The 21,799-nt window shown below is 48.1% G+C and overlaps 2 protein-coding genes across 13 annotated transcripts in view; one reads left to right on the top strand and one right to left on the bottom strand.

The window, feature by feature from the left end:
- Window positions 1–17,215, top strand: part of LOC146763405 (uncharacterized) — a 235,102-nt gene extending 217,887 nt beyond the window's left edge. For 10 of the 12 annotated variants that reach the window (XR_014952168.1, XR_014952169.1, XR_014952162.1 and 7 more), the window contains 3 exons: window positions 1,173–1,402; window positions 8,482–8,587; window positions 17,085–17,215. The gene's annotated coding sequence lies outside the window, so the exon portion shown is untranslated. The remainder of the gene's footprint in view (window positions 1–1,172; window positions 1,403–8,481; window positions 8,588–17,084) is intronic. The other 2 variants (XR_014952159.1, XR_014952161.1) reach the window with 1 other exon arrangement.
- ASCL1 (achaete-scute family bHLH transcription factor 1) lies at window positions 15,746–19,178 on the bottom strand. The gene is made up of 2 exons (XM_021536699.4): window positions 17,748–19,178; window positions 15,746–17,530 (listed from the first exon to the last, which is right to left on the bottom strand). The coding sequence occupies exon 1, from the start codon at window positions 18,424–18,426 to the stop codon at window positions 17,770–17,772; it is 657 nt and encodes a 218-aa protein (XP_021392374.3). The 5' UTR covers window positions 18,427–19,178; the 3' UTR covers window positions 15,746–17,530; window positions 17,748–17,769.
- Between the last annotated feature and the right edge of the window lie 2,621 nt (window positions 19,179–21,799).

Raw genomic sequence — 21,799 nt, 5'->3', positions numbered from 1 at the left:
TTTTCTGATCCCTTATCTAGGTAATCTAAAGCTCAGATTTCTGATCCAGCCCCTATAACACAACTGTTCTTAGCTTTGAAAAATAATGTGTTTTGGTATTAATTCTATTAATTCTTGGTATTAATTCTTGGTATTAATTATATTAATCTCTGGATTACACTGTTTTAGAGCAAATACATCAAAACTTACCACCTTGGTCTGTGGAAAGTCTGTCCCATATCTCCTACTAAAACCAATGGAGTACACAAGACATAATAGAGATTTCTGTCTTGCCCTGCATTTAGTCAGCAACTATATAGCAAAATTTTTCAGAACGTCAAGATTTTTATTTCTGGACATTCACTGTTGTCCTTCTGCATGACCAGAGGCAGTGTAGGAAAGAGGCATTCATATTCCTTTTCCAAGTCTCTCCAAAGTTCTTAGCTATTTTAGCCCTATGACCCCATTTAACCCATCTTTAGCACATAAAGGTGCTCAAATAACTTTAAAAAAGGCATGGAGAAAGGGATTCTCTATAGAGCGACTGATCACTCAATACTTGCTGTTTATTTAAAAGGGTTAACTTCTAGCTCCTGCCTTTGCAACTGGCTGACATGCATCCTAAATGTGATTCTGTAGGCTAGGCAAAAATGATGGTTCCCGAGTGAACAGAGGGATACAACAACTCTGGGCAAGCTGTTCTGCTGCAGACAGGCTTACCTAGGAATAGCTGTGGTCATCCCTGCTTGCCTGTCTCAAATTATACAATTTTCATTTTAGAAACAATCCATAAAAATGGTGTTTGCAATTGTCAGCCACTGTTTGCCAGTGGCCACCACAATTGTCTGTTACATCCATTTTGAATGAATGTTCTGCTAGCTGAGATAGTCACTGTGCGTTTGTTTGGCAACTACTCATTTGTATATATGCCAGTGCTTGAATTGATTCTGAGTGAATCGGGGGCAGATTTTTCAACTTCTGATGAAATTCAGTTTTCTTTTTCACTGTCATGTGTAAAATTACACCCTTGCCCACATTCTTGAGGGTACAAAATTTACTTTCATCAAAGGGGAAGTATGCCTTAAGTCATTCTCAGATTCCAAAACACACTAGTTTGTGCCTTGCAGACACCTGTAAAAAGTCTCTAACTTCCTTCAGACTTGAATGACAGCTCTTGAACTCTGGCTCTCCAGGAATACTGAGACATCACTGAAGACTACAGTCCTTCCTCCTGGAGCACCCGGACTACAAAAAGATGCCATGAGCAAAGCTGGAGTGATTCTTATTTCTCCTGTGTCTGTATACAAGTCATTCTTGGACTATAAAGTGTACCTCTTGCATACTCAGACACCATGGTCTTCAGCCTCCCAAGATCTCTGGAAATCTCCATCCAGTTCACCTTTAAGCAGCAGTTCAATCTAAGGTAACTAAAAAAACAGAGAAGGTGAGAGGTGTGAAATAAGGTTGAACCCATCACACTGCCCAGCAGGTAGCTGGCTGTCTCACAGGAAGCACATCCCACATCTGTAACAGCTGGTTCCAGTGTTAACAGCCAAGGACATGGCTGTAGTGGAGACTCTGTGTCCCTCTTAGTGCTGTCTTATACAGAGGATGGTGGAGGTTTGGTGGCAGTGGGAGCCCTTGCCTTGTTCCCATCCAAGTTATTATCTATCTGGATGTAAATGTGCTGAGGAACTTTAACATACAGGAAGCAACAAAAGATGCTTTTAAATTAGCATTAATTTTTTGTTGACTTTTCCATCTTTCTCAGAATCACCTGTGGGCTCCCAGACAAAATATTTCCTCTGTATAGCCTGCTCTGATCCTATTTTTACTGTGTGGAAAGTGCATACTTTGTTGCTTCCTGACTTCAGTGAAGTCAAAGGAGTCCCAAACAGACTTGGAGACTCCATCTACCTGAGAGGACAATCACTGATTGTCAGAGGCCATGGCACACAGAGAGTGAAAGGGCTCCCTGCTGCTGCTGCCTTTGCTTCATCCTCATCCTTCATTCTCCTGAGTCAGGAGAATGGTTGTCTCACTCAGACCAAGGATCCCACTGCAGAAGCACGTTTTTGCCTCTCTGAGGCACTATCTTCCTGCTACCAATGGTCTCTGTCTGTCCTGCCTAACCACAGGCTAGAAGAGCACTGAAAGGTTGTTGACCCTCATCTAGTCCAATCCTTTGCCCTGAGGGCAGTGTCAGCTACACAACCATTCAGAGATTAATAGACTTATATGCACAGCAACACTATCATGGCTGTACAGCAGTCTGCTCACAGCTGATCTTATTTATTTATGTACATATTTGAGGCGGAAACTCTAAGTGCTCTGAGTCTTCAAGTTGTATATTGTATTTTTTCTGTTTGTGTTATAGTTAAAAATGTTTCTTTAAACCAGTGTTCTCTAATATATTGGGCTCTGATGTTTGTTGTTGCCTGCAGTGGAATCAGAAGGGCCTTCTTCCCGAAGGCTTGGAAACATCTCTGTCTTCACTCTGCACATAAACTAAACTGTGATTTATTTGCTTAAGCCTGGATGCAGAGACTCACACTCCTACTTAAATCTGGGACCATGAAGCCTCTCTGCAGTCAGGGTCTTAGGGCATTATGAACCAGACTGGGAAACAGCATTCTTCATGGAACTCAATGTTGTTATGAGGCTTCAATATTAGTGCAGTTTTTAAAGCCCCCAGGCACTTTATAATAATAAAATGACAACAACAATAGCAATAACATGGACATGGATGGACATGGGTGCATGGGTATGCTATATTGCCCCTCCAGTTCACAATCCCTCTTGCCTACAAAAAAGACAGAAACTAAAACTAAATGAATTATTAAACTGAATCTGACTGCAACCCAACCAATATGAGAAATCCTTTTGGTTGGGTGGAATTATTTGGGCTTCATGTAATAACTAACAATAGAAAGAGGAACATATTTATATTATCCTAAAATTATTTTTCAGAAGATAACTCATGTCTGAAAGACAGACTCCATCAGTAGCTGTCTTCTCTTTTTCTTTTTACATTTACTTTTCTTTAAAACAACCTTATAAACAGAAACTGGATTTTCCAAAATCACTCTTATCAAGGCCTATGCTTTCAAAAAACAGTTTGTAAAGCAGTTTTCTATAGATAGTTTTTAACTGGATACACATCCAGTTGAAGTCTATAAATAAATCCCATAGCCTATTTCTGTATAGAAACTGAAATGAAGGCAAAGCTTTCACTTCAAAATCTGCTTGGATTTTCAGATTTCATTTATGGCATGGGTTTCCAAAGATTAACTTTTTTCGCTTTCAAACTGCAGTAATAGCATTAGGCATCAATTAATGAGATTCAAAATTTGGAAACAAAGAAAGTATTTTGTCTGTATAATCACTGAGAGGCCATATACCAGGATCTTTTCTTACCAGCCTTTTTAATGATTATTTCAGTCCAGATTTTTTTTTTTTTTAAAGGAACCGCTAAAATCTAGGCTTTGAATTTTGTAAATGAGCCTGCTGCCCAATGCACTTCTCAGCAAGATAAGGGCAGAATGGCATTTGCAGAAATGTTTAGCTATCTCTCTAACAATCCTGCTTGGTTGTGGGCCCCTTGGTAACAGCTTGGCAAATCTGCAAAAGGAATGCAACTATATAGTTTGTGTGTGGATTGTTGAGTCATTATAGCCTCCAAATTGCACAGCAGATCATTAATCATAGGCCAAGATAGGCAATCACTGCAGAAACCTGATGAAAAGGCTCCAGAATAATGCCTGCTAAATCATGTTTAACATGCAGACCTTGCCTGTGCAGATATGGAAAGGGGGAGGTAAGGAAAAAAAATTATTCCCCTTTTAGGAAAGAAAACTTCTACTTATCTTTGATTTGCATTCAGCCCTCCCTCAATAGTCGTTAAGCCTGTTATTTAATTCATTTTGGTGCCAGGTCCCATCACAAAGCAAAAACCCTAACCAAGACCTATGCAGTCTATGACCTCCAAACCCCCTGTCTTTTCTTGTCAGTTCTATGTCATTTGTGCAGTTGAACTCCACCAATTTGAAATGCTGACCTCTTCCATAGACAACCTTATTCTCCTTGAGTGAAAGAAAGGGCCAAGGCCTACAAACCACTCAAGCGAGAGATGGCAAGAAAAGAGAAAAGTGGTTGACTCGTAAATCAATTTCCACAGCCCACCCAAAACCCACATGAACAATAACGATGGTATTTTTTAAAAGTTGTGCTGTTGTGGTTTTCTTAATTGAGCTTATTCTTTTTAGAAAAAGTTTTGAGCAAAGCAAAATTGTTTGTCCAGGGTGGAAAATTAGGCCAGATCTTGCTCCTGATTCACTTCAGACCAGGGTATATTTATATCAGACCTTCATTCCCACCTGTCATCTGCACAGAAAAGGAGCATAGGCTCACAACAGGTCTTTGTCTGCACTGGAAGAGGTGGCAATATCTAAAGAAGGGAAAAGGTTTGAGGCATAAATACATCTGTGCAGCGCCAGTATGCAGGCAGAGCAATGGTACCTGTCTTTGTGCCACGCAGCCTGCCCACATGGAGGCAGCTGTGCAGCTCTGCCTTTGGGCCCTGCCAGCCCCACGTCTGTGTCTGTGGCCTGTCCCAAGCCCCGTGAGCAGTGCCAGAACGTGCACACGTAAGCGCTGCATCAAACCGAGCGCATGCACTGCGCAGCACAGACATGCGAGCAGGCGTGCAGGGAAACAAGCCAGCGAGAAACCTGCCACCACACAGTGAGGCAAATTTTTAAAGACCTATATTACACTCCCTGGGGGTCTGATTCTGCCTGTGTTGCTCTCTCAGGAAGGTTTCCGACTCCTCAGGTGGTCTAGTTGGATTCAATGGCTGTGTCTTTGAAGAGCAGATGCAGAAATTGCCTGGAGCACACCGTGCCCCAGGCCCCCATCCCCATTAGCATCTTTACGCTTTTCAGAGGCCTGAATCTGGCTGTGCCTTTCCTTACTGCATAGTCACATCTCTGGGTTTAAGTCTGGGGCATCCTTAAAGAGCATTACCCATCTTCTCATTGGGAAATAACCCCTCTTCCCTGCCAGACCTGCATTTCTCAGTCCTGCTCTTCCAATATCATAATCTTCTGGGACATGGAATGAGTTGTTAGTCTGTCAGCAGAGGCAAGTCCAGCCCTTAGGTTGAACATAACAAATTAATCTTTTAAATTTTCTCATTGGTTGGGTTTTGTTTTATATACACACTAAGCTTAGAGTCACTTACAACATATTTATGACATGGCAGAAAAAAATCTCTGTGAGGAATTAAACACAATATCACTGCCTTGGCTCTTCACATACTTGAGCTGTACAACACTGAAGGTAGTATCACCATGTGCTTCCCTTTTTCTTCTTTTTTTTCCTTCTACCTTAGATATTGGCTCTTTCTGAGCTATTCAAACTTTCCCTCCAGCCTCGCTTTCTTGAAACAGAATGATGGTGCTTTACGATCTGAAAATTCTTGATACCTTACAAGCAAAATACAGTGTGATGTGTTGTTATGAAGGTGGGAAAGTTACTGTATCAGAAAATAAATACCTGCAATGACAGACTAACTCCTCCAAGGAACCTGGCCTATTGCATTGGATTTTCCCAAAATTTCTGTGAAAGTGCTGCTGGGGATATGGTCAATGGGAGGGATTCCTCATCTGGGAGAACAGATGCTTCAAAGGAATCTGCCTGTGGAGCCTGCTCAGCCAACATGCCCCCATCAGGTCTGTGCCTGCTTGCCCTGGGCTCTGAGCCCTTGGGCAGAAGGGAGATTTGGAGCTGTTTATCCCACTTGACCCTCCATACAGATGACCTTCCATCATCTGGGGCCAGCTGATGCTAAGCAGTAAATTAAATTCGGTGGCATGCTGTCTCAGTTCTCAGTGGCATTTCAGAGCGAGTGTCGGAGCCCATAGAGCAGGGCTCATTACACGCTGCTGCAGCAGCTGGAGCTGGAGGGGGTGTCAAGCTCATTACCTTTTATAATATGCCCACCGATGGAGCTAGGTGTGCTCTAGATGGATTTGTCAGAGGCCAGCACTTTTGTCTGAGGGTGAAGCATTGCGTTAAGCTGACAGGCAAGACTCCACATTATGCAAAAAGAAGAATTCAACAGGAAACAGATGCGTGTGGATAAAAATTAATCAATGTTTTTGAGACCTGCACCTCTGAATGCAGCATCTGTAGCAGTAGAAAGAATATATTCTCTCCTTCCTTGTATCTTTTCCTCAGCAAACCAAAGTTTATGGTAAGCAGTTTGCAAAGTTTGACTCCGGTTCTGTGAAATCCTTATGTGTTATTGAAGTTCTCAGCAATAATTTTGTTGATTTTCTTGGTCAGCTTTGTGTACATCATTGTGAAGCCAAACAATTCAGAAATTATTTTGCTCCTGAATTTTTGAAGTAATGCACCAGAATCTTTATTTTACTGCTCTTCTTACTATTCTAGCATACACTTCCATTCCAAGCTCACTTTCCAATGCTGTTTTGTTTGGAATGCATTGCAACATATTTCAGTAGTCAATGTGTGTTCACCTAATTTGTTGTACTCCAGAAAAAAATGTGATATGCTTATAAGGAAGAGAAAATGGCAAAATCAGAGAAGAAAAATGGTGGTGCCCAGACTCCCTGGATGGATAAGGCATATCTTGAATCCATTCATTAAATTCTAGATCTCTGGGGAAAAAGAACCTCAGATGTATAACAATGAAGTCAGAAGAACAGGGCCTGCAGGGAGTCCCTTACTGGCTACAGTCGGTAAAGCACAGCAGTGGAGAGCTGAACTAGAAAATTTGAGTAAAGTGCATTTGCCATTGCAGACTGTCTTCCTGGGAGCTTTGTTTCTTAAGATTTTTAAGTATAAAAATATCTTTCTTAAATTCTGAGCTCATTAGTACTTATTGAGTATGGCCACTGGGTTACTGATGGTGTACAATGTCTCTGCTAGAGGAGTAAGAAAAGTTTACAGAGGTAGGAGAGGTGATCTCAAGGGAATGCACTGACACTGTACACCATGTCCTTCCAGTGCCCCCTGATTCACATTTCTCACATCTCTGTTAGAAGAATTAGGCTGCTGTATCATAGGTGGGAACCTTACACAGGCCCAGCAGTGGGGCAGACAATTTTAATTTCCTGTTTTCTCAGAAAGGGAGATGGCAAGGATATCTGTGAGTGGTCTCAATTGCAGCAGCAGCAGCTAGTAAGCATGCATTTTAACAGCGGTGTTAATAAGGCACATGCTCCTGGTTGTGTCTCACAGAAGTAGTTGCTCAGCCCCTGCTTCTTTTCATGCTGTGGTGTCATCTGGCACAGCTAGATCCTTGTTTGGGCTATTTAATTGCTTCTTTGCCTGCCTTATGCAAACTCCATTTGTAGCTGGGCTTTTGGGCACTCGGACCCATGACTGCACTGTATTTAGTAAGCACTCTGCTCTGTCTGTAGGCAGTATTTCACACAGTCACCCAGTAACTTTATTCAGTTTGCTGGTCCCCAACGTTATTGTCACTCTGCATCATTTACCAATACAATTTTCACAAACAAAATTAGTCATTGCAATGTAGGTGTATGGAAGCTGTCCCACTCTGGAAGGATTCATTAAAATTCCCATAATAGTCTCCTTGTCAGGACTCTTGCCTGCTGTCTGGGAAGTATTTCAACAAGTCTGTCCTACTGTTGTGTTAATTAAACATTGTTCTATTTATAAATGCTCCATTGGTCAGTAGCAGTTCCCCACACAGAGAGAGAGGAGTAGTGGTAACTAAAAGTGAAGTGCCAAGAAGATGGGGGCTGGCCATGCAGAGAAGCCAAGGGACAACCCAAACTGAGCAAAATGCCCCTCTTGGATCTGTCACTGTCCTCCTGGGGCTGCAATGGTCTTCTGACATTTAACTTGGAGCAAGGGAGGAGGGAAGGAGGTTTGCTCACTGCTTTCTTCAGCAGCTATTTTATTGTTGTTTGTCTGTACACTGTAATCTGTTCACAATGACTGCCACAGGGTCTTGGAGAAGGTGAAAATATATCTGAAAACACATCTGTCTTTAGATAGAGACCAAGTAGCTGAAGTTAGGATAAAGCCATTATCCTCCTGTGTTTGTTTCAACTCCTGACAGCCTTCTTTACAAGCATCTCTACCTGCACAAACACATCTCTTCTGACACATGCATGAACACAAGAAGAGGGACCTGTGAGAGCCCTGGGGTGCTGCTGGCTGCTATGGAATAGTCTCCTAGGGCTGGGTGCCAGGAGGATCTGACACCCACTGCCTGGTTATCAGGAGGATCTGCTCAGCATTGCTCTTCCTATATGCTCCCATTTTACTCATCAGAACCCTGCTCTGTGCTGTACACAGCACTGCTGCTCAGTAGGGCTCCCTCTCCCTGTCATGATTTCTGCCACAGCATCTTGCACTGCATCCTCTGACACTGTCCATGCCATCCTCCTTTCATCACATGCAGAGACAATTGCCAACATTTTTACCCAGCATTATTTTCTACAGGCTTGTGGACTCAGAAGCAGGAGGAATTGGCCACCGTCCTCACCAGACAGTCCCTAAGGGGCAGAACCCAAACCTTTGGTGAAGACCAGGGCAATTTGGGATTCAGGTAGGTAGTACCTGCTAGCAGATTCTTCTGAAGGCTTCATCAGTGCTTTCTTCTTGGTTTGCTGGTCTGCTTCCAACCCACACTTGTTCTCACTATGCTAGGGAGAGATGGGAGAATGTCTGCCTGAAGATGTTTGCAAGTGAATGATTATTTACTCTGGAAGTTGGTTCAGGCATAACTCTTAAGCTGGTGCAGCCCCAGATATGAGAAGTGAGGCCAAAGAGGTAGAAGAGAAGGAAGAAAAAATTGAGACCTGAAAATATAAAGTGCTGCCAGGCCCATCCATGGACATAAGTCTCTCTAGGACCTTAATTGGCTACTGAATTCCAAATTCAAATCATCAAGCATGCAGAATCTGTGAGAACCACATGAAGCTCTGGAGTTCATCTGAGCAGCAGCAGTCAGGAATAGATGGAAATATGAAAGCTGTGCCTCTCTTTTTGTTTGTTTTTTTTTGACAGTACCTCTTGTTTGACAAGATAGGCACTGTAAGTGCCCTTGCTAATTCAGGGCTCATAACTAGGCAGACCCACATTATGTGCATTAGAGCAACCTAAAATGAGGTTTGCTATGAAACATAAGACAAGATGAAGCAAAATGTGTCCCGCTGCCTGTTTTTTCAGACATATTGTACAACATACAGATGGTTACTCCGCATGGAGCCTGTATAGCACAGAGGAATATATGCACATGTATATATGTGCAAGTAAAAGAAACTGCAAGTAAAATCTTGGGTCTTTAAAGAACACCCTTCATCTGAAAGTGTCAAAGGGCTGGTTATTAGTGGGCAAAGTGACCCTTTGCTGGTAAACCAGCAGTCTGATGCTATTCTGTGTATTCTCCTGAAGCTACTGCTATCCCACAGAGACACAGTAGTGGGTGTAGACAAAATTGTGGGTTTTATGATAGCTGGTTCTGCCATCATTTTCTGCTGTATCCCCTGAGGTTCAAAAGCAAAGATCTCCAGTACAGTGAGACACTGCCATTGGTGGGCAGATTTCCTGCCCTGCTCAGGGATACCTCCATCACCCTCTTTCAGGACCTTGGCAAAGCAGGGTGGGAAGCCTCTCTGTGCTGCTGCCCATGCTGTATTTGTCCTGGATGTGATGCAGGACTTTGCTTTCCTGCACTGTCAGTCAGGTGCCCTTCAGGAGCACTATATTCACATCTACAAGTGCACACATGAATTATTGTTTGTTCAATAACAAATCAAACAAATTCTGTTCTATTCAGACTACACCACAATGATAAAAGGGAGTTGATTTCCACTATTATGAGCACCGATTGATGTCTTCCCTTCTCTTGACTGTCTTTATTTCATATACAGGTGGCTTTTATTTTTTAATTTTTTTTATTTTTCCCTTGGAAATGTCATCACCAGTTAATTAGCAATGTGTTGTTACCTGAAAGTAAGAACAAACCTATCTTAGACCATATGGCAGGGTTTTAATCTGCACTGTCATGGGATAATCATGTCGAAATGGCTTCCCTCTTCAGTCAAAACTGCATTTCACACTTTACTAATATGGGGCTTTTCCTTTCCTCTTACAGAGTAATATAGCCCTGACAGTCCAGCAAGTGCAAATTAAAATAGCTGCAAGCTGTGGCCAGCAGCAGGAGGGGAGAGTGAGCAAGAGAGTGGTGTGACTGGTGGGGAGGGAGGAGGACCCCATCCCAAAACTGGAATCTGTGTTCTTTCAGTGCTCTGCTTCTGCAAAATTGAACCAAATGAGTTTGGGCTCCATTTAGGAAGACAATTCCCCTCCCTTATAGCAAAGGCCTGGACTATGCCACTGGAGCTGGTTATAGGGGGTCTTTGTGAAGTTTATCTTCCCGTGCTATTGGGAATATACAGAAGCAGAAACCAAGAAAGCTACATGTTTGTGCAAAGCAGCAGTGACCAGCAGGAAAATGTGCAACTGACTGCTGTAGCTGTTTACAGGGTGTAGGGTCTAAGAGATGATTAAAATACATGGTTTGTTGGGTAACATTTTCAAAGGAGTTTTACTCCTAAGCAACTTAGCATATTGTACAACATACAGATGGTTACTCTGATGTTTTAGGATACATAACTATCCTTTTCCAGGTGTTAGGTAAGGACCAAAAACTGGATTGAATCCTGTTTGCAGTGGGATGGAAAGAAACGTGTTATCTGTCCCCAGAAAAATAAGGCAGACTATTAGTATGCACTGGCTCTTCCCACAGCACCTTGCACAAAGCAGAGTCTGGATCAGAGACCTCCTCTCTCCTGCCAGTTTTCTTGTGTTCTCCCAATGCTGCATATCCCCAGGCACCTGTGAGTAACTATTTATGGTCTCTGTTTAGCACTTGTGGATCTCAGGCTAAAATGGATCGAGTCAGGGCAAAGTCATGGCCAGCAATGAATCTAGATAGCTTCAGTCCATGGTCAATGCCCTTAGTTTCCCATGCCTGCATTTTAATCCATGTTACCCCTCTGTAATTAGGATAGTAAGTACCAGGTAGCCAGATAGAGGGAGAAAAGGTATCTCTTGAATCTTCTCCCCTCTCCTACCATTGCTTGTGTTTCTCTATGACAGCAATGTTAGAGCCAGTGAAGGTCCCAGTGCCCTGTGAGGCTTTTCTCTTTCATGTACATCCTTCAAGGGACATATCTGGCTCCAAGGCCACAGGAGATCCCGGCCTTCTCTGAAGGGGAGCAGCAAGTACCATTTGCCTGGATGTACTGTGCTGCTCCAGGGTGTGTATGGGATGGAGGGCTGAGTTAGTTTTCTCCCCACAGGATGTATAGGACTCACACAGCTCTCTAACCATGGGCAGTCTGATATCTTTCACATGCTGTCTGAACTGTGTTGCTGTATCCCTTTACAGATATAACCCCTGGAACACCTCAGATTGGATGGTTGGAGGTACTCCTTCCGTTCAGTCACTTTGGATTTTGCTGGAATTTCATTTTTTCAACCCCCATATGAATACTACAATGCACAGAAGTAATCTCCCCTACTCTTTCCCACCCAGCAGAAGGCTGAATATAGAAGCTGCTCAGTGCTGGTCTGCTCCTTATCAGTTATTAACATATACATGTATTTGCAATGAGACAACAAAGGCAACAAGGCCAAAAGAAAAAAAAAGAATTTAAGTGGCGGTCTGAGGTTCTGCTCACAGTAAGAGATGAACCAGAGCTGTCTTGTTATTTAGATGTCTGGTAAAACTGTGCTTTGGCCAGGAAAATCAAAGTCTAGATGTTCACTGACAGAAATCAATATCAGTGCAGGGGAAGCTTTAAATATTTTAGTGTCCTTTTCAGTAGGTATTTAACTACGGAAAAGGACTCAAGCATATAGTTTATCTGGCTAGTTAAAAGTGTACATTTGAAACACATTTTCCTAAAAAATTCTAAAGAGAAAGATATCTCTGGTGCTATACATAAGCACAGTTTCTCTGACATGAGTTCCTTCAGCCCAGCTGCAGGTTGGCTGCCGTGGACATCTCATGTACATGGAAACTTAGACATGAGACTGGAAGGAGAAGAAAGCAGAAAACAATAACAGCTCTGTCAGGCTGCTGTTTCACCAGGTACCTTCGTGTGCTTTGCAGGGCTGATGCAGCAAAGGTTGAAGGTGTAAAGGGACGGTGTGAGTGTGTGTGTGTGTGTGTGTGTGTGTGTGTGTGTGCGTGCGCGTGCGTGTGCAATGGTCCTAAGAATGATTATAATTCTGGAGCATGAAACAGAAGGATGAATATCAAGTGAGAACATCCAGCTGCAAGTCCTTTCCCCCTCTTTTTCCAGCTTTTGGATGAACTGCAAAGCCGAGGGGGACTGTTAACTGCCTGGGCCTGTCCATTTGTCTCTCTCTCTTTACTTCTCTGTCCCTAACTCCCCCTCCCTCTCCCTCCTGCAGCTCTGGAGGGTGGAGGTGCGATTCGCTATGCCCGTTTTTTATTTCCAGCACGCTTGACAGGCTGGGCGAGGAAGGCGTTAATGTTTTCTGACAGGCCCCCTCTAATTGTTGGAGCTTTTCTTCTCTGCCTTTTCTGTGAAATTCTGACTTAGGCGAGCAGCATAACAAAATGCTCTGGCATTGAAATGTGCGCTTGCACTACACTGGGCTCGGGGAAACAGCATTATTCATGAAGATTTTCAGCTGTTTTTGTCTTTTAACTAACCTTTGAGTTTGATCAGAGGCTAGCCGGGCTCCCTTTCTCAAAAGGCGGTCTTGGCAACCCGACAATGGAGCCAAACTGTTTTCCCTGTTAAAGAGATAACTATGCCGTTGAGTTGGTACATGGGGGAAATTAATCTTCAGGCGCATACAAATGATAGCTTTACCTCGGTCTGCAATCGCCTGCATGGGATTATTGATAGGACGGGGATAAGGAGCAGGAGAAATTCAGACTGGGGCAGGGAACTTAAAAAAAAAAAAAAATTTGCAACCCCAAGCCCATCATCCCTTTTGATTGTATAAAGCCTGCGATTGATTCTTCACCACTTGCCTTTTGCAGCAGGAATTAGCCCCGCATTGTGCGGCCTGACACGCTAAGAGCTCGCTCGCTTGGGAGCTGAAGTTGCTGCGTGCTGGGACGAACCGGGGGGAGGCACCGGGGGGGCGCTTCTCCCCTCTCCCCTTTCCAAGAGGCGACGAGCAGGGAGACGCAGACTCGCCCCACACTTCAAGTCGAGCTAATCCCTGAATGCACTGAGTAATACGCGCTGCATTATGGAGCGGCGAGCCAGGGCGTCCCGTGTGTACCCCCCCCGCTCCCCGCCCGGCCGCGCCCGCCTCTCCTTGGGCAGGCGCCCGCTCCCCTCGCGTGCTGCCGGCCCCGGCCGCCGCTGGCCGGGCAGCGCGGAGCGGCGCGGGGCGGGCGCGGCGCGGGCAGGGCGGGCGGGCGGGCGGCAGCTGCGGCGGGCGCACGCCGCCCCGAGCCCGGCGGGCCCCCGCCGCGCCGCCGCCGCCGGGATAAAGGCTGAGGCACGACACGCGCGGGGACAGCGCTGCCCGCTGCCTGCCCGGCCCCGCCGGCCCCCCGCCTGCCCCTCTGCGAGCCCGCACACAAAAGGCAGGACCTGCGCCGCGGGGAGGGGCAGGAAAGAAAAAAGGAAGAAGGAGGGGGAACAAACAAACAAAAAATTAAAAAAAAGGAAAAAGAGAGGGGGGAAAAAATATTTTGAGAACAGGGAACGAGCCGCGAGGCTCCCCAAAAGCCAGTGCTAGAGGGGCTGGGTGCGGGTCGATGCCTCTCTGAGGGGAAGGTGAGAGGAGGGCTGGGTGCAAGAGGAGGCTCAAAGGGCTGCCCACAGCCCTTCCCAGGGACAGGGCCTGGGGGACTTCCCCCTCCATTTTTACCTGTGCGGAAGGAGTGGAGGGCGCGGAGGTTCCGCGGGGCCGGCGCTGCTCCCGCGTGCGGAGAAAAGTTTGCGCATAAACTAGCATCACGGGGCGGGGAGGCTGTGGGGAGGGGGCAGCGGCGGAGCAGGTATGGGGAGTGAGGGTAAACCCCACGCCGCGGGGAGGCTCCCCCCGGCTTCGCGGGCGCGGATCCCGCGGGCCGTGGTGTGGGGAGGCGGGGGCAGCGCTGCCCACCGCCGCTCCCTCGCCGGGCTACCCCGCTGCCCGAGGGTCTCGGCTTGGGGGAGGACACTCACTCTGGGAGAGGCATTTTTTGACGGGACACTTTTCGTGCATTACAAGAAATAAACACACAGGTAGATAAATTAATAAATCCGTGGCCAAACAACCTTCATTGCACTCATATCCCCTCTCCGCTCCTCTTCCCCCACCCCCAACCAAATCCTGAGTAGTTCTAAAACTTATACTGCGCCCAAAGAAGTCCCTGATTTATGGAGTTTACTAATGCTAACTGAATACTGTCTGTCAGGCAGCGCTGAAAGGCTCTCCGCGCTAATACAAGAAAAGGCTTTGTGTTGCTAAGCGATTAGAGCAGATGTAATGAGATTTACCCCAATCCTGCTTTGCCCTTTCCCTATCTTCAGTAAAATTGTGTGTGTGTGTTTTCTTTCTTTCTTTCTTTCTTTCTGGAGGGGGCTGAGGGGAAAAAGGAGGGAGGAGGTGGTGAATTTCTGAGCCTGTCTTATACATTGTAGCGAACAACAGCGTAACTTTGCCTTTAGTTTAATGAGTCTGGATATTTACTATTCAGAAGTGAGCAAAAAAGAACACCTGTCTACACAAGGAAGAGAAATTTCGCCTTTGTAACAGAATGAAACATTATCCTAATGTTATATTCATAGCTATAAATTACTCGCTACACTTTCTTTGCATACCTTATCTGTACACTTGCAAAAGTGAGTAAACAAAAAGGGAGATGCTGTAAAGGGAGAGCGGATGGCGGCATATAACGGTTATTATTTTCATAACTAAACATTAGTTCCACAAGCGGTTAAAACAATGAGTGTTTGTGCTAAAGTAATGAGGGATTTCGTGACCCCACCGTGTCCCGTCCTCCCGTCCGTCCTCCCCCTCCTCTTCCCTCCCGCGATTAAATCACGTATTGATCATTTCAGGGCGCGGGGGGAGGAGGCGAAGGGGCAAACGTGTGTATACTTTAAAAGCAATGCAGTAATACATACGTGTATTACATACGCGTCCATGTGTGTATATACGTCCGTGCATATATATATATATATATATATATATATATATGTACGTAAATCTATATCTATCTATCCATAGTTACACATACACACACACACACAGAGGGAAAATTCCGGGCTCTTCCACCAAAGTTTTTCCCTCTTCTTTTTTAAAAGTAGCGCATCCCTCCCAACTCGACGGCACATTTGTAGCAGAGCGGACCAGTTTTTTTTTCTTTTTAACTCCGTACGACACACTGGCTCTCCCCAGTCTTTGTTGGGCTTCTCTTTTTTTTTTTTTTTTTTTTTTTGTAAGATGCATTTTGAGCTTTGCGTTCCGCTTGGCTTGGTGCACGCAAACTGAATTTGCAAGTGATGCAGGAGCCAGGCGAAAAGAAGGCGAATTCTAGTCACGTTCTTGCTAACTGACAACAAGCAGGCTAGCCAAAAAAAAAAAAAAAAAAAAAAAAAAAAAAAAAAAAAGCAAAAAAGCGGGGAATGGGGGGAAGAGTCCAATTTCTTTTTGAGTCTTGGTAATTGGGTACTTTTACAGGCAGATCACGGTATTTGAACAGAATAACAAGTTAGGAAAGACCAATAGCTCTAGACTACCACAGATTTCTACTACTTTATTTATTTATTTAATTTTATCTCCCTTCTCCGCTCGCTCCCCCGTCTTCCCCGCGTGAGGTTTTATTTACCCAGCCAATCTTCGTAGAGGCAACACAGCGCCCCGTGTTTTGGGTGGCGGCGGCTGTGCCATCCCCCGTATTTTCCTGCCCTGTTGGGTCAGAGCCGCGGAGGAGGACAGGGTCACACCGCCGAAATGCGGGATGGAGCGCCCTCTTTTTTTTAAGACTTGGGCTTTGCGGGGAAATCTGTAATGTGCAGTGATTTCAGGAAGGACAATGCAATCATTAATCATCCCCTCGCCTTTTGATTTGGATACACATTTGCAACACAGAAGGGCAAGAAAACAATGGTGATAGCACTAGATCTTTGCATATTTATATAGAGATAGATAAAGATATATATGTTACATCCATCAGGTACAAACACTTCATATGCAACCTAGCTCCGATATAACATCGATTAATATTCTGTCCTTACATTCATCGTTGTCAATGGCAGAAAGAAAAAAAATAGCATGCGGGAGGCAGCTGATAATTTTAATTAAAAAAAAGTTTTATTATGAAACTAGTTTGTATAAAATAGGGTTATACAGGACCTTTGTCAGTTTGTAATAAAACAATAAGAAAAGGCAGTGGTGGTGGTGGGGTTGTTTGTTTGTTTACTTGTCTAGTTTTTCTTTTTTTTTTTTCTTTTTTCACAAAAGGCAGCATATGAGAACAAATGGCTACCGTTTTGCGTTTGGGCAATAGCTGCATAAACTTTGTTCACTTTGAACATTGTTTAATGACATTATTAATACATTAACAAAATTTCTATAAAGTAAGACACATTGGTGCTAAAGTACATCTGGAGGAAATCCAAATCCTTTACAAAACCACATACAAAAATGGCAGTTGTAAGGTAACGTTGACTACGAGTCTAAACATGAAGAGGTAATAAGCATTACATATTAAAAAAGTATCAAGATATACACATTTTAAACCATTTGTACAAAACCTCTATAAATCTCTCTCTTATGTACAAAAATAGCTTAATATATCCCCAACGGGGTTAGGATAGATACAAATAGATTTTCTTATCATAAAAAAATTCACAAAAAAACCTCCAAAAAAACAACAAAAAAAAAGATTGGAAGCATTCTATGATGGAAACGAGAGGAAAAGCTTGGATCGAGGGGAGGGAGAGGCACGGGGAGATAGAAGGTAGACGGGGCTCCAGGGACTTCTTTGAGTACAGCATAGCTTAATTTCAGCATCTCCACAGACATCGGGAAACTAACTTTATCCACAGGTGATGAACGCCAGTCTCTGAAGGGCCGCGGCGGCAGCGAGGTGCGGAGATGGGCCGCCTTTCTCCTGAGGAGGAGGAAGAGGAAGAAGAGCTCCTCCGCCGGCCGAGGAGCGCAGCGCCCTTTCCCGGGCTCCCCCGCCGCCGGCCGCTCCGCCGGGGCGCAGTCCGTGGCAGTGCGACGGAGTGCAAAGGCCGGCCGGTCTCCGGGGCCGGGGGCGACCGCCCCGACCGCCCCCGCGGCGCGCAGCGCTGTGCCCGCCCGCCAAGCGACGTGCCCGCACCGCCCTCCGACGGCAGGGGAACTGGAAACGCAACAGGTTCTTTTTCCGCGTGGATTTTTGTCTCTCTGTGTGTGATCTGGTTTTGTGTCTTTTTTTTTTTTTTTTTTTTTTGGCTTTTGTTTGTTTTGTTTCTTTTTTTTTTTTTCCTCCCCTTTTGCAACTGTCCTGTAACAATAAAAGAGAGAGTAGATCAGAGCCACGCCGCGAGCAGCACAGCGTCGGGCCGCAGAGCCTCTCGTAAGTACCGCGGGACACACGGCGCCCGACCGAGGGGCAGCCCCGGCTGCGCCCCCGTCCCACGGCGGCTGCGGCCCCGCCGCCCCGTGTCCGTCTCCCCGCTATCCCCCCGGCCTTCCCCGGCCCTCCGCGGGCGCCTACCCACCTGCCGGGAGGGCGGCCGGCGCTCAGAACCAGCTTGTGAAGTCGAGAAGCTCCTGCTCCTCGGGGCTGAGCGGGTCGTAGGAGCCCTCGTCGGAGGAGTAGGAGGAGACGGGGGAGCCCGCCATGGAGTTCATGTCGTGGGAGTAGCTGGGCGAGATTGTGGGCGAGAGGACGCCTGCTTGGAAGGCGGCGCTGACGGCGTCATGCTCGTCGAGCAGCTGCTGCAGGGCGCGGATGTACTCGACGGCGGAGCGGAGCGTCTCCACCTTGCTCATCTTCTTGTTGGCAGCGCCGTTGGGGACGTGCTCCCGCAGCGTGGCGAAGCCCAGGTTCACCAGCTTCACCCGGTTGCGCTCCCGCTCGTTGCGCCGCGCCACGGCCGCCGGCTGCTGCTGAGGCAGGCTGTACCCGAACCCGCTGAAGTTGAGCCTCCTCTTGCAGCGCATCAGCTCCGGCGAGGCCGAGCGCTGCCGCTTGGCCGCCCGCGGCGCCGAGAGCTTGCCGCCCGGGGAGGGCTGCCCGCCCGCCGGGCTGAGCTGCGGCGGCGGCGCCCCCGGGGGCGGCCCCGGAGGGGCGGCGGCGGCGGCGGCGGCCACCGCCGCGGCGAAGAAGCACGCCGGCTGCAGGAAGGGCGGCTGCCCGGCGGCGCTGGACATCCTGGGGGGGCTGCCACTGGCCATGGGCGAGGAGGCGTCCTGAGAGGCGGGGGCGCCCGAGTGAAGGCTGGTCCCCGTCCTCCCAGCACCACCACAAAAAAATAAAAAAAGAAAAAAGAAAAAAAAAAAAGAAAAAAATCAAAAAGAGAAAAAGGAAAAACTTGCGATGTTCAATGTAAAATTAAAGAAAAAAAAAAAAAAGAACTAGGCGACAGACGGCAGGGGAAAGGGACAGCGGCGACCGACGGGAGCGGACGGCGGAGCCGGGCGGGTGGCGGGGACGGCGGGCGGCTCTGCCCGCCCCCCTCCCTCTCGCCCTCCGTGCGGCGGCCGCGGGGAGGCTCGTGGCGCTCGCGTGTGCGCAGGCTGCTTTGCAAAGCCCCTTTTGCAAAAAAGTGGCTGAGGATTGTGTCTCTTATAAGGGGCGGACGGGGCTCGCCCCCCCCTCTTCTCCTACACACACACACATACACACACACACACACACACACAGAGACACACACAGAGAAACCTCCCCCCGCCACCCCCCGCGCTCACACACACGCACACCCTGCACCTTGCGCCTTCCACGCTCCCCGGCTTTGCCGGCCGCGACGCGCGGTGCGCTGTCGCCTTTTCAGCGCGGGACACGCACGCACACGCAGGCAGACGGACAGACAGACGCGCACACACAGACGGACAGGCAGACAGACACGCACCCCCCCGCGCCCCCGCGCCCCCCGCCGCACACGCGCTGGCGGCCGCGCGGCCCCGCCTCCCCCCGCCGCCGCTCCCCCGCCCCGCGCGCCGCCCCCGCCGCTCGCGGGTTTGTTGTCGCAAGTGCGTGCGCCCGGCGCGTGCCGCGCTCCCGGCCCTGAGCAAACACCCGCGCCGGGGCGCCGCGCGGGCCGGGGGCGGGGCGGGGGCGGCGCGCGTGGGCGCCGCGGGGGAGGGGGGCGGCGCGGGGGCGGGAAAGCGTGAGGGGGAACGGGACGGGGACGGGGGGAGCCCCGCCGGCCCAGGGGGCTGCGGGACGGGGTGCGGGCTGAGGGAGAGGCAGCGGGTGACTCCCGGAGAAGCCCCAGGGGCTGCGGGGCATCGCTTGCTGAGGCCACCTGGGCGGCACCTATTTGGAGGGGAGGGAGAGCCGCAGTGCGGGAGGTTCGGAGGCGTCCCTTGGCGTGGGCAGGCAAAGCGGGAGAAGCGCCCTTGCCATTGCGGGATGCGGCGCGTTCAGGGAAACTTCGTGTGCGGGACCTCGGTTTCTCCTTGTCCCCAGAGAGCGCCGGGACGCCCGGCATCGCTCCCTTCTCTCACCGAGCGCTGCCACACTGAGCTCCGTGAGTGTCCGAGCCCCACCGCCGGGGGCTGCGGTCCCCCGCCGCTTCCAGCGGCCGGGGCCGCGTGTGCCCGGCCCCGCACACGCCCCGCGGACGGCCTGATGGCTTCATTAGCCAGCGACAAGCGCGGGCGAGCCGGGCTGCGTGACAGGAGGAGGCCGGCTGAGAGCAGAGCAGGGTAGAGACTTCTCGGGAGAAGTCACCTCGAATTACCCCTCTGGAATGCTGATTACCACGGGGTCAGCCTGTCAGGAGAGAAAGAACAAGCCACTCCTGGGCACGTCCCACGCGGGCGGCCCGGCACGGGGCGGGAGGAGGTGTGCCTCATAAAGTGAGGGTGTCTTGGGCAGAGCTGGCAGGTGTGGGGTCGGCCCAACCTTCACTGCCTGATGCCATTTCCCAGGCCCCCTGCTCCTCCCCTAGTGCCCTGCAAAGTGGAACTGGGTCACCAGCTTTCCAAGCAAGTATTGGCATTGGCTCGTAACTGGGGAGTCAGGATGGACCTGGTCTATGCAGTGGAAATTATCGCTGCTCTCAGGTGAAGCCTCACTTGTAGTTCAGGACCGAATGAGGCAAAGCAGCACTGAGGTGCCGAGAGTTTGAGGCTGGTGTGCCCTGGGGGTCACACTGACCCTTGGGGCTGCAGAGGTGTAGGCAGCCTGGGAGGCATGACCAGGTTCAGCACCGGAGAATGCTGATCTCAGCATTCTCCCCCTGCCCTCCTGCCTTTCACATATCCACGTATTTCTGAAGTCTTTAGCACATCTTCTGCCTCCTACTCTGTCTCAATTTCACTTCTCTCTACACCTTTCCACTGTGTAAACTCAGATGCGTATGCTCTCTGACCCACAAAACAAAGAGCAGAGCCATGGTACGACGGCCTTGCTATGGTGATATGGCTCTAGGAAGTCCCTGGTAGGTGGCTTCAATCCCTGATACTCACACCAGCTCCAAAGCATGGAAGAAGGGCATCCGCACAGTCCATGTTAAGGTTTCAGTGGAAAGGACTGCAAAAGTAAGCCCTGTGCTGTTGACCTCAATTACAGCAGCCTGGAGCTGTAGAAATCAGTTATTCTCATCTGCCATTGGATCCCTGACCCTGGCTGTGTGTGTGAGTTAAAAAAGTGAAAACCAGGAACATAGAACAGGAGAACCTCGGTGTGCACCTGCTAGCTAGAAATTGTATACTTTTTTATGTCAGCTTTCAATGATGTATCATGTTAAACATGTCAACTTTTCAGCACATGTGATGAAAAATGAAGTAATTCTGTGTGGTCATATTTATTTTGGGGCCTCTTCACTGATCACTGACCAGTTTCCAACTTTGAGCCTACTGTCTCATCACATGGGAAATGTTTTAACTTATTTTATCCACTCTTGAGCAGGACAGCCAGACCTTAGCAGGATAAAATGTTTGTTTGTATATCTTGTTTGGGGAGCTCTTCTTCTTCAGTTCCAAGTCTCCTGGATGGTTTGTTCAACATCCCTTGTCTGATTGAGAACAGACTGCACTGGAAGCAGTTGTTGCATCACCAGCTCTGTGTTATGACTTTGGGAAGTGCTAACAGAAATATCAAAGTAATTGAGGTCCATAAATATAAAAATATATATATTTAAACAGACTAATTCTTCTGGAGCAGCCCGCTCCCAGAACTGGTGTAGAAACACCACATAGGGACATTACTGCCCTTTCTCCCGGGTGTGGCAGAATAAGACTGGAGTTTCTTCTCCAGTCTCAGAGGGCTCTTAAAAAGGCAAAAACTGTGAGTCCCAGAGGTCACCAAGTGTAACTCATGTAATTGTGCCTCCGTGGCCCCATACCCATTTGGCTACCCTGGGTCACGGTATGTGTTTGTGTGGGGGATGGATGAGGGGGGCAGAGCCTTTTCCTCCCTTTTCTCTTTCCTCCTACTGCCACCAGGGAACGAACTCACCCGTTATGTCTGAGGTAATTTCAATCTCACCACCTCCTCTGTGTGCTCACTGCGCAGAGTAAGGGACCAGATTCCTAGATAATAAATATTGTTCCAAGGTCCCCCGCCTCCACCCACTCCTATGCGCAGTCCTGCACCTGCGCC

The sequence above is a fragment of the Lonchura striata genome, chromosome 1A (assembly GCF_050655825.1).
Source record: "Lonchura striata isolate lonStrDom1 chromosome 1A, ASM5065582v1, whole genome shotgun sequence".
Classification (NCBI taxonomy): domain Eukaryota; kingdom Metazoa; phylum Chordata; class Aves; order Passeriformes; family Estrildidae; genus Lonchura; species Lonchura striata.
This window is presented reverse-complemented; position numbering and strand designations above follow the sequence as displayed.

What these genes read in the sequence shown, in the direction of transcription:
- ASCL1 (XM_021536699.4), bottom strand. Translation starts at nt 18,426, where the DNA reads ATGGCCAGTGGCAGCCCCCCCAGGATGTCCAGCGCCGCCGGGCAGCCG.